Source organism: Urocitellus parryii, chromosome 6 (assembly GCF_045843805.1).
Source record: "Urocitellus parryii isolate mUroPar1 chromosome 6, mUroPar1.hap1, whole genome shotgun sequence".
Taxonomy (NCBI): domain Eukaryota; kingdom Metazoa; phylum Chordata; class Mammalia; order Rodentia; family Sciuridae; genus Urocitellus; species Urocitellus parryii.
In genome coordinates this window covers 26,146,019-26,158,020 of record NC_135536.1, presented here as the reverse complement: position 1 = coordinate 26,158,020, position 12,002 = coordinate 26,146,019, and the positions used below count along the sequence as shown (strand labels likewise).

At 42.9% G+C, this 12,002-nt stretch overlaps 2 protein-coding genes across 4 annotated transcripts in view; one reads left to right on the top strand and one right to left on the bottom strand.

The window, feature by feature from the left end:
* The window catches only part of Vipas39 (VPS33B interacting protein, apical-basolateral polarity regulator, spe-39 homolog), a 29,744-nt gene extending 27,141 nt beyond the window's left edge, over window positions 1-2,603 (bottom strand). For all 3 annotated transcript variants that reach the window (XM_026401055.2, XM_026401064.2, XM_026401071.2), the window contains exon 1: window positions 2,515-2,603. The gene's annotated coding sequence lies outside the window, so the exon portion shown is untranslated. The remainder of the gene's footprint in view (window positions 1-2,514) is intronic.
* A 463-nt stretch (window positions 2,604-3,066) lies between these two features.
* Window positions 3,067-10,762, top strand: Ahsa1 (activator of HSP90 ATPase activity 1). Its single transcript, XM_026401285.2, has 9 exons — window positions 3,067-3,293; window positions 4,523-4,713; window positions 6,416-6,498; window positions 6,908-7,025; window positions 7,864-7,952; window positions 9,245-9,373; window positions 9,809-9,910; window positions 10,203-10,254; window positions 10,368-10,762. The coding sequence occupies exons 1-9, from the start codon at window positions 3,214-3,216 to the stop codon at window positions 10,538-10,540; spliced, it is 1,017 nt and encodes a 338-aa protein (XP_026257070.1). The 5' UTR covers window positions 3,067-3,213; the 3' UTR covers window positions 10,541-10,762.
* The last annotated feature ends 1,240 nt before the right edge of the window (window positions 10,763-12,002 follow it).

Below are 12,002 nucleotides of genomic sequence, written 5' to 3'. Positions count from 1 at the left end.
GCATATCTGTAATTCCAGTGGCTTAGGAGGCTGAGGCAGGAGAATTGCGAGTTCAACAACAGCCTCAGCAACTTTGAGAGGCCCTAAGCAACTCAGTGAGACTCTGTCTCAAAATTTTAAAAAAGGGCAGGGGTGTAGCTCAGTGGTTAAGTGCCTCTGGATTCAATCTCTGGTACAAAAAAAAAAAATCCTACAACAGAACTGGGGAATTCAGCACAGCAATGTATAAAGGACAAAGCACAAGGCAGGTAAATTCTACAAGAATTCATCACAAACTTTGCTGAAGACACAAAAATCAATGAAAGGACAAACAAAACATAGTAACTATATTCAACATATATCTAGCAAGTGTCACTACTGAGGCACTGTTCTAGGCTCTACTGTGAATCAAAATGACAAGAATCTCCCTCTCACATGTGCTTTTTAAATGCTTGAAAGATGGTAAAGCAATTTAAAAAAGCAGAGCTATCTTGCCTTCAAATCATGATTATTTTATTAACAACTTGGCCAAAATTTAGGAAACGAGAGCATGGCTAAGAAAAGAAAAGACATAAAGAACTGGTCGAAGGACCACAAGTCACTCTCATAACTATTCTAAAATTAGAGTTCATCCTGCAAAAACAAGTTTGTCCTAGAATTACAAACTAAACTATTAAGGCCAACAGGATTACAGTGAAAACTATGCTTTAAACCAAGAAAAGAGACCAAAACTTCCACAGCAACAAAACTAACTCCAAAGGCTACACAGCATCAAATTCTAGAGGAAAAATTTACTGTTCCTTTTATTTCAATAGCACCTTTCTCAATAAAAACTTTATAAACATTCATCACAGGAGCCCTCCTGAGGCTTCTGATGGCGCTTAACATACTATACTCTTACTGCCTGACTGTTTTCCACTCAGGGGATACAGGGATGTAAAAGATAACGGTAGGAACTTTCTACTCTCATCCCTTCTCAAGACAGGTATCACAAATTGAACTTCCTGAACACAGAACTGGCTTAAAAATCCTTTTTCTGGACTTAATTCTAGGGAGTCAAAACCCAATACAAAAGCTGGCAGACATAATGAAATCATCCATTATGGTAGTGCAAGTACAGGTGATATAATCAGGCAATCTTGAATTCAAATCTTAGTATTTGATACTGAACAAACAAGGACAACGACTTCACTGTCAAGTCTTGCAGAAAAGACACTATATAGCGTTGCAATAATAAACAGGACTCAGAAAACCTAACAAAATTATGTTTTCTTTATGTCTTGATTTCCTCATTTGCAAGATAGACTTAACAGATGACCTACCTTATGGGCTTGCTTAAATCAATTAAAACATGTAAAAGTGCTTAGCACCTGATAGAAAATTAATGCCCATCACTAACATTTATTAATTAATCACTATAGTACCTTGAGAAAAGACAGTAGAAATACTTGCAAGCACTCTAATATGAAAATTCATAAGTGGCCACAAGTTAAAAGTGTGTATAAGTCTCTGGCACATACATCATTTCATATAAAACACTCTGTCATTCATTTGATTCTCAGACCAATCCTGTAAAGTAGGCCTGGAAGATTCTTCTTCCATTTCCCTGATGAGGAAAACAAGGGCCAAAGGTATTAAGTTTCAAAGTAACTTTGATAATCACTCCTATTCCAAACTACAATCCAGGTTTTCTGGTTCCTAGACCATTCGCACCATTTTGTATGGTCCTTTTAATTATGGATTTTTCACTCCTAGGAAAACTAGGGCAGATCTTCACCATGGTAAATATTTACAGATAAGCACAGAATGTGTCTAAAAAAACCCCACACTCTACCAAAAGATTTCTGGAATTTTTTAACCAAACAATGACAGAAGATATCTAGCACCAATTTGTACTTCTAGTATCAAAGGAGAAGCTAGATTTACGTGGAAAGAGATAATGATGTGACAGCTCTAGAAGTTACAATGCAATTAGGAACAATTTAAACAGTAACTTAAAAAGGTGCTTTAACGTGACTGAAAATATTTCAGAGGCTTGTCCCTTTCGTCACCTGTATACTGACAGCCCACAAGGCAGGGTGATAGCTCCGAAGGAGAACAGGAAAGTGACGTAGGAAAACAGAAGGATCGGTTAAAAACAAAACACAACCACTACGTTCTCCATCTAAGCACACTTTAAAAAACCAGCTACTGAGAAGCAGCCTCGGTTTCCAGGTGAGGTTTGTGAACTAAGAGAATGTGGGATGTCTCTACAGACGGACGTCCAGGAAAACACGGCTCTATGGCAATTGCCAGTGCTCGGCGGATCCCTAGCACTGTAAATGCTCGTTGGGAACCAAATGTCAGATTTTGATGTCAATGTTGGGGCTCACTGGAGACCCAACCCCAAGCATACTCCGGCTCCCAAGGGTAGCCCAAACTAGAATCAGGCAAGCGTGGGGGTGTAAGGACGCTTCAGAGAAGGGGGAAATATTATGATGCGAAGAGAGTGGACTCGGCCGGATACGCGGCACAAGGAGCTTGGGACACCCTCACCTCTTCCACACCGAGCCCTCCCTCTCAGGACAACGCCAGCCTCGGCCACCGGACCAGCCTTTCTAGTCAGAGCTGTGTGGCCCAGAGAACGGGCGGAAGGGTTCAGTCTCAGGGAAGTCTCGGGTTAAGAATGCCGTCGCAATGTATTCTGGGAGTTGTAGTTCCTTGGCCTCAGCGACCAGACGCTGTCCCGAGGAGCTGCGGGGCTTCTTGACTACTGTCCCAGGAGCCCCCGCGTGCCATGCTAGGTCATTTCCTATACTTTCACCCGACCTTCCGCGGTTATCCAAAGGGTCACTTAACAAGACTACAACTCCCATGAAGCTCAGCAAGACGGATTTAGGGAGTAAATAAACAATGAGTCCTATTCTTTGTGTTCTTACCGGTGAGCAATGGTAATGTGAGGGGCTGGATTTCGGGACCCTTCGGGGATAACCTGAGAGAGTATAGAGGAACTCTAGGGAAAGCGGAACCTACTCTACTCGACGGGCCGGCAAGTTTGAACGGAAGTACCTGGTGGGAGTGGGGAGGAGCCGGAAGTTGAGGCGGGGAGGGGGTGGGGTGGAGGGAAAAGCAAGCCAGGAGGTGCTGCGACCGCTTCTAGTAGTTTCCAGGCGCTGCCGGGCGGCTGGGACCAAGCGGTCCTGAGGCTGTGGCTGCGGCTGCTTGGGAGCTGGTGGGGGCGCGATAGGAAAGCCGATGGCCAAGTGGGGTGAGGGCGACCCACGCTGGATCGTGGAGGAGCGGGCAGACGCCACCAACGTCAACAACTGGCACTGGTAAGGGTCAGCGAGGCAGGCCGCTGGAGCACTGCGACCAGGCTGGGGATTTGGGGTTCCTTGAACCTCGGCTGGGGCCCAGGCAGGCCTGTCCTGGGCTGGGGGTGGGTGCTTCCTACGGCAGGCGTTCGCAGTCCCGGGCCATTCCATCCCTGGCCTCCGTCTCTGTTTGGGGCAAAGGGGTCGGCGCGGACCGCTGCGTCCCCGAGGAGGAATTTCATACAGAACAGAACGCCCAAGTTGCTGCATCCAGCCTCATCAGGGAAATGCGTTCTACACGTGGCCAGAGAAGTCAGGGAGACTCCAGCTCCCTTGGGCTATGTTGGGAGATTGCTGTGGAATTGTGGGGCCCAGGGCGCTGTAATTCCTATTTTACGGCTTGCGGTGAAATTACAGTCTGCTGCCTCAGTTCGGAGGGGGAAGGTCCTCAGGTGCGCAGAGCGCCGGGATGCTGCAGCCTCTCACCCGGAACTGCTAAGTTGGTTGTGTTGTAACTCCAGGTTGCCGCGCAATCTTGGGTTTTATAGCCTGACCCTTCTTAGAAGGTTGCCCTCCTTCATGAAATCTTCCAGAAATAATGTTTGTTTATCTTTGAACTCTATTGACCTTTGTTCATAATGTCTACTGTGCTTTTACTCTGTTGCAGCTATTTTCGCTATTATTTTAAGTTAATGTGAAGGAAAGAAGAGTGATTTTTCTCTATCTCACCCATCTATCTCTTTTTTTGCCATACTTGACCCGATTTTTGTCATGTTTTTGAAATCTGGACTTCAGTTTTTATGGCCACGTAGGGAACCTAGAATGTGTAAGACGTTTATAATAGCACAGCCTAAATCTGATAAGTCAGAACTCGGTGCTACTGAAATCACAGTTTGGTCTTTACTGGGCCTTTTAATTAAAAACTATGTTCCGTGGTCCTGACCTCGGCAGCATGTGCAGTTTTCCTTTTGGTCAGATGGGGGCGCCACGTTAAAAAGTCAAACATGCAGAGAACTTTCTAGTTAGTTTGTGCCATTCTGTACAGTACTTGTCTTCGTTGATAATACGGCACTTAATGTTTTCCTAAAAGTGACATGTTTATGGACATGCTGGAGTGGGACTGAGAGTTTTTGTGGTTGGTTTTGTTTTCTCCAAACTATTGGTCATACCTTTAACCTTGCATTCTCTTACATAGAGCAGTGTGTCCTCAATTTGACTGCTGGTCCACAGCTTTGTGGGGTTTTTTGCAGGACAGAGAGGGATGCTTCAAATTGGTCCACAGAAAAGCTGAAAACACTGTTCCTGGCAGTAAAGGTGCAAAATGAGGAAGGCAAGTGTGAGGTGACAGAAGTGAGTAAGCTTGATGGAGAGGCATCCATTAACAACCGAAAAGGCAAACTTATCTTCTTTTATGAATGGAACATCAAACTAAACTGGACAGGTAAGTATTTGCTGGGCTGTCAAAAGATTAACTGCATTTCCATTGACCATGCTAGAGAGCTGGAGAAAACAGTTTTTGAGCAATTAGGAACTCTTGAAGGGACAAGTCAACGTTGCTTTTGAGTACATCAGTATTAGGTGCTGAAATTGCTCTGCCACTTAGGATCCTAAATAGAATCCCTTACTCTCTGGGTTTGGTGAGTTCCACTAGTGAAGTGGCTGGGCACTGCATCTTTGGGCCTTGATACATAATGGTACATAATGTAATCCTATTTCCTCAGGCTGGCAACCTTTGTCTTCTGAAAAGAGGAGGGAGTTTTGTTGTTGTTGTTGCTTTTTGATTTTGTTTTGTTTTGTAGCAGGGCTTGAACCCAGAGGTACTTTGTCACTGAACCAGCCCTTTGTATTTTGAGACAAGGTCTCCTAAGTTATAACAGTCTGCCCCCCATCCAACTGTTCCCCAGTGCTAGGGATTGAACCCTGGGCCTTGGGCTTCCTAGATAAGCTAGACTGAGCTGTAGTGTCTGCCATTTCTCTTTGCAGTGTGAATCTTCAGTAGACCACTGTGTTGATGAAACTTATATATGACTAATTTGGAATTGTATTATCTGTCTTCTTATTTAAAATATCCCTTCTGTGGCAATGTTATGAAAGAATTGAGGTGATGTGTATGTACCACTTGGATGGTCCTAACAATTCAAAGGCTGAATTTTAAAATGCATAAAGCTGAGCTTGGGATGTGGCCCTGTGGTAGGGTGCTTGCCTAGCATGTTCAATCCCCAACACTGTAAAAACAAATAACCCCATAAAGCTAAAGAAGTATGAGATAGCCACTCTGTCTGGGATAAAGCATGAATAAATTTGCACTTCAAATTTTTCCTCAAGTGAATGGAAATAATAAAAGAGAGTGAAAATATACAACTATGTTCATGATTTTGGTTTTTAAACTATATCTAAACTCTGGAAGGTACCTCATATTTTGCCCTGTCCTCTTTTTATAGTTTGAGAAACTGAAGCCTCAGAGAGGTGAAGGTAAATGTTGGTTAACTTTGAAAGTCAGTTTTGCTGTAGTTCAACATGTGTTCTTAAAAGTTGGTGCACTGTGCAAAAATCGTTCAATAAAAAACAAGAGAGGTTGAGCTGAGGGCTGTTGTGAAGTGGTGGAGGGACAGTCATGAAATCAGAAAGAATGTTCCAACACAAGCTGTGTATGGTTGTGGCTTATAGCATGCAGTAAACTCAGGTCATGGGTAGGTAGATCTTTGAGATGTGTGTTTTATGTATTTTTATGCTGCTTGATTCAGCTTTGTGTAGTTCTCTGTGTTTGCCTAGTATTGCTCTTGTATGAAATCACATAGAAGCAAATATGAAATTCTCATGATCAAATTGTTCTCTATATAACTATCACATTAGAATAACATTATCTTTTCAAAGCAAATGTTCTAGCAAAACTGGCTGAATTGGCTCTTGACCCAAGTTCTCCCTGGTAAAATTCATGCTAGTACCCAATCTGTGTAGCTCTTGGTTCCACACTGTAATAACACAGTTGGCCTCCAATAATCAGGTGAGGAAAAACTTTGGGATAGGGGTTGTGGATTGTATCTGGCATGTGGCATTCTCTCAGAATAAACAGTTCAGCTATCTAGAACATTTAGAACAGAGACCTCTCCTATGAAGCAAACTAATGACATTGCTTTTGACAGGTACCTCCAAGTCAGGAGTTCAGTTCAAGGGACATGTGGAGATCCCCAATTTGTCGGATGAAAACAGCGTGGACGAAGTGGAGGTTTGTGCTTGCTGACTCCTTATCAGAGTCCTCCTTTTCCTCTTATTCTCAGATGAGAAAAATGACCTGTTATTCAAGATTAGTAGCCCAGACTTCGTCCAAACATTCAGAACTGCAGTCTGCAGATGATTTTCTAGGTATATGATGCCATTGGATGCTTCCAGAGCAACATGCACTTATTTAATTTCTTTTTTTTTTTTTTTTAGCTAGTGAAATGGATTCTAATACTGGCTACCTTTGCCTTAGCAGAAGGACTTGAGAAGGAACACTAATAGGGATTGTATGAATGCTCCAAGCCTGCACATTTCCTTTGGAAATGGTCAGCAGTTATCTGATTGCTCAGTACCCACGTTCCATGATGTGGGTGTCCCTCAAGTTATTTACCACTTACTTCTGATCTTTCACCCAGATCAGTGTGAGCCTTGCCAAAGATGAGCCTGACACAAATCTCATGGCCTTAATGAAAGAAGAAGGGGTGAAACTTCTAAGAGAAGCAATGGGAATTTACATCAGCACCCTCAAAACAGGTATCCCTTGAGCAGTTATGTGTGCCTTGAGGAGACAGTCTTCCCCTTGTCACTGAAGGACCTGACTGTCCTGTTTTTGGCAAATGAGTCAAGATTTGGGAGGAGTGGGCTTATTTTCATCTCCAGTCTGTAAATTCTGAGTAAGAGAAAGCTGTAGAACTTCATTGTCTAATATGTAAGCTATTAAACTCTTGAACTGTGGCTAGTCCAAATTGAGATGTGCTGTGCATTTAAAATACTGAATTTTGAAGACTTGGTACCCCCCAACCCCAAATGTAAAATATCTCAGTAATATTTTAACATTGGTAACATGTTGAATGTTAGTTTGACTACATTAGGTTAAATACACTAGTAAAATTATTTCATTACTTTTCAATGTGATTACTAGGAAATTTTAATTACATTTGAGTCTCATATAATACTTCAATTGCCAGCACTTATGTAAGGGTTGACATCCCCTGGACTGTTTTTGACACGCATTTTCCAGGGATGTTTAGAAGGATAGAACAGAGGTCAGCTCAGCTCTTCCCCTGGAATTTCATTTCTGCAAGTGTGTTCTGATATTGGTGCTGGAGTACATATAATAACCATCAAAAGAACCAGCATGACAGTGGAGTAAAGGGACTAAACATGCAAGTAGCAAGTGCTACTCCATTTACTAGATACCTTGGTTGATAGACCTCACATGCATTTAACAAGGTGTAATGCTTAAAGACTTCCTCTTCTATTCACTACCTCATTCTTGCTTAAAATGGCTGTGTTTTGTCAGATTGTAACAAAGTCACCCATCTCAGCTACTAAGAAATGACTTTAATGAGCTGGGATTTTGTCTTTTCAGAGTTCACCCAGGGCATGATCTTGCCAACAGTGAATGGAGAGTCAGTAGACCCAACAGCACAGCCAGCACCGAAAACCGAGGAGCGCAAGGTAAACAGTATTTCCAGGTGATGTGGGGAGGGTGTATGCAAAGACTGTTGAGACTGCTTTTCTCATATCACATCAGTTTTTTCTGACCTTAACCTTGAAGCCAGAGGAGCCTATGATCTGCTCTTTTTGCTTTTTAGAGGGTCCACAATATGTAGTTATCTGTGTATATTTAACCCTATTTTTTTAAATGCATTTATAGTAGACCCCTAGAGCAAAGGGAAGCCATCTGGGATTCAAAGAGTGATTTTCGATTGAACTTAACACCATTTAGGAGTTAAAAGTCTTTTGTGGTGTTTCTGACGCGGGTATTGGTATTTCATACTTACATATTAAAGATCTCATCTCATACACTAATTTCACCCATCAATAAATTCTACCTCGTCCCATTTGTAGTGTGAGCAAATATTTTATCTAGAGATGTAGCGTATGTGTGGTTCAAGCTCTGTTTGGTTTGGAGCCCTGGTATATTTGTCAACACAGGGAAGAATATTCTGGAGATGGGGAAGAGATGCTTCCTCCTTTGATTTGGGGCAGGATACCAGGGATCAACCCAGTGTCTTGCATATACTAGGAAAGCACTCCACTACTGAGCTTGTACTCATAGCCGTTCCTTCAGCTACTTGGATGTTCTGCTTGAAAGTTATGCTAAGTTCCTTAGAAGTGCCTAAGGAAGCTGGGTGTGGTGTAACCTCAGCTACTTGGGAGGCCAAGGCAAGGAAGATCATAAGTTCAAGGCCAGCCTGGGCAACTTTGTGTCTGTCTTAAAAATTTCGAAAAGTTGGGGATGTAGCTCAGTGATAGAGTGCTTGCCTTGCATGAGCAGGGCTCTGAGTTGGACCCTAGTACCACACACACAATAAAAGTGTCTTAACAGTGGGCTTGTCCTTGGCTGGTGGTTTTTTTTGTTTTGTTTTTTGTTTTTTTGGGTTTTTTTTAACATTTATAGTTGTCAATGGGCACAGTACCTTTATTTTTTTATGTGGTGTTGAGGTCCAAACTCAGTGCCTCACATGTGCTAGGCAAGCACTCTACCACTGAGCTACAACCCCAACTCTGGCTGATGGGTTTTTAAATGAGTATCAGAGTAGTTCTAAAGTGACAGTGGAAATTGAGAGTGTTTCCAAAAGAATCCTCATGACTGAAATATCTGTATACACAAATTCCCTTCAAACGCCTTGAGTAATTATCTTTAGAGATGTCAATTTTTATGAGAATTCATGGGAAGTCTGTTTTGCAGCCATATTGAGGTTTTATCACTCCTAAACAGACCCTTTCCACTTTCACTTTCACAGACTAAGTCTGCTCCTCAAAAAACCCAGGCCAAACCTGTTGGTGTCAAAATCCCCACTTGTAAGATCACCCTTAGAGAAACCTTCTTGACATCACCAGAAGAACTCTATAGAGTGTTTACCACCCAAGAGGTGAGTATAATATTGTCCATCAGGCCTCATGCGGACTGCCCTCCCAGGTAACTTGGGTTGTGGTTGTGCCAACTTAGCATGCAGGGGAGGTACCCATGGCTTGAACCATGAGGCTTCCCTGAGGCAAATAGAGGCAAAGGGAAAATCACCTTTGTTCAGCCGCGTATCAAAGCAGACTTTCCCATCCTCTTTTTTTTTCTATTTGTACTAGTTTGGGGTCAAGTTAAATGGGAACCAGTCTTCTTGTTAGAAAAGTGAATGGGCCTAAAGGAGTGGCATGGAAGAGAATAGAGATACCTGGGACCTGCTCACTGGGTAGAGTGGCATCTTTGGAAAGGAGAGTTGAGACATGCCAGTTTCAGCTAGCATCTGTTCCTGGGTCCTGATGAGAGCCATGCATCTTCTCCCTGCCTTTTTTTTTTTTTTTTTAAATAGCTGGTTCAGGCCTTTACCCATGCTCCCGCAATGTTAGAAGCAGACAAAGGTGGGAAGTTTCACATGGTAGATGGCAACGTCTCTGGGGAGTTTACTGATCTGGTGAGTACCTGCTGGCCCAAGACCCAGGTTCTACTAGCCTTTGTCTGGTCAGATGAGAGACAAACTTTCATTTTTTTCCTCAGCTTGTGGTAGGTAAAATTTAAGGCTTTAAAACTTTTTGGTTAATAAAAACATTTTGTTTTATTTTTTTAAAAAATGCTGCAATTTGAATTCTCTTAAAAGTAATATAATTTCACAGATAATAGACTCCTACGGAGACAGACGGCTAACCTTAGCCAGGATTGGGTCCATTTTAGTCTGAACTATAGACCGGGCTTTTTGATTATTTTAGGTTCCTGAGAAACATATTGCAATGAAGTGGAGGTTTAAATCATGGCCAGAGGGTAAGTAAGCATTGTTTGTGTTTTGCTGTCATCCCCAGAACGTTTTCTTGTCCCCCTAGTCTTAAACCTTTGTAGAAATGCTGGATCTGAAACCTCCCTCTGCCTTTCCCCAGGACACTTTGCCACCATCACGTTGACCTTCACTGACAAGAGTGGAGAGACTGAGCTGTGCATGGAAGGCCGAGGCATCCCTGCTCCTGAGGAAGAGCGGACACGGCAGGGTTGGCAGCGGTACTACTTTGAAGGCATCAAACAGACCTTTGGCTATGGCGCACGCTTGTTTTAGGGCCAGTAGCAGGGGGCTCCAGCCCTCCTGACACTTCAGTCCAGCCTCTCCTGGCTGGGGCTCTTGACTCACAGGATTGCACCATCCCAACCGCTAACTTGGGGTCGGGGTCCCTCCTTTCCACAAATACCTTGGGTTTGTGCATGTTTTCTGCTGGGTGGGATCAGAGGGTGATTTCTCTTTTATGTGTACATACGCTAAATAAACATAATTTTAAAAACATTTGCGTTTGAAACCTGTGTGACGAGGTGGCTGGTATTGGGTTCCCTTAAAGGTTTTGAATTAGGAAAAAAGAACAGGCGAGGCTTGAAGGCCTCACTCTGTTCTAGAGAAGTATATATAATTAAAAGGCACCAAGGGAGCTGCCTCTCACTCAGGCATTCCTAAGTTGGTCTCCTTTTAGATGACACCTTTTTATCAGCACAGAGGGACATCTGGAAAAAGCAGTGCTGGCAAACTCCCTGCTGCTGCCATTGCTGGTGGAGATGGCATCCTGGGCTCTACTCTTCGTGTCTCTCTCCCTCTTGCATAGAAAGGTGACCATCAGGTGCTGGTTTGAAGTGCAGAAAGATGGAGTTTGCCAGTCTGTGGCAGCTTCTACTAATGGAACAGTCGGTACACCAGACCCTCCTCTAAGCAGTTGCCTTGCATTAGCTTATTTAACCCCCATAAAGTCCTGAGAAGTAGATAGTCATTTATTAAAATTTAAATCTTGGGTTTCTGGTGTATGAATATATTTGCTATAGTTAGAGCCCTGATTTCTAAGTAACAGCCAAAATCTAAACAGCTGACACTGAATTGTTTTGATTTGGAACAAGGACCATGACTTTTTTTTTTTTTCATTGTGTTCAGAGAAGCTGCTGCATTTCTGGTATATTAGGTATCCCTCCCAGAGTGAGAAATTCCAGGCCACACTAGGACCCTCAAGAGAGGAAGAAATCATCCTTGTTAGAAGTATTTTAAGAGGCAGGGGGCGTTGTGGGGATTGGAAGGACGGCAGAATGAGACACTATTACCCTATATACATGTATCATTACACTATTGGAGTGACTGCCATGTATAGCCAGAGGAATGAGGAGTTGTACTCCATTTATATTCAATATGTTAAAATGCATTCTGTAAAATAAATACATCAAGACCTCAAAAATATATATTTTAAGGGGCTGGGGATATAGCTCAGTTGGTAGTTTGTCTGCTTTGCATGCACAAGGCCCTGAGATCAATCCCCAGTACCGCATGAAAACAAAAAAAAAAGGTATTGTATCCATCTATAACTAAAAATATTTTTTTTAAGTATTTTAAGCCAGGGGTGATAGTGTGCACTGTAATCCCAGTGGCTCGGGAGGCTGAGGCAGGAGGACCGTGTTCAAAGCTAGCCTCAGCAGCTTATGCCCTGTTTCTAAATAAAATGCAAGGACTGGGGATGTGGCTCAGTGGTTAAATGCCCCTGAGTTCAATCCCC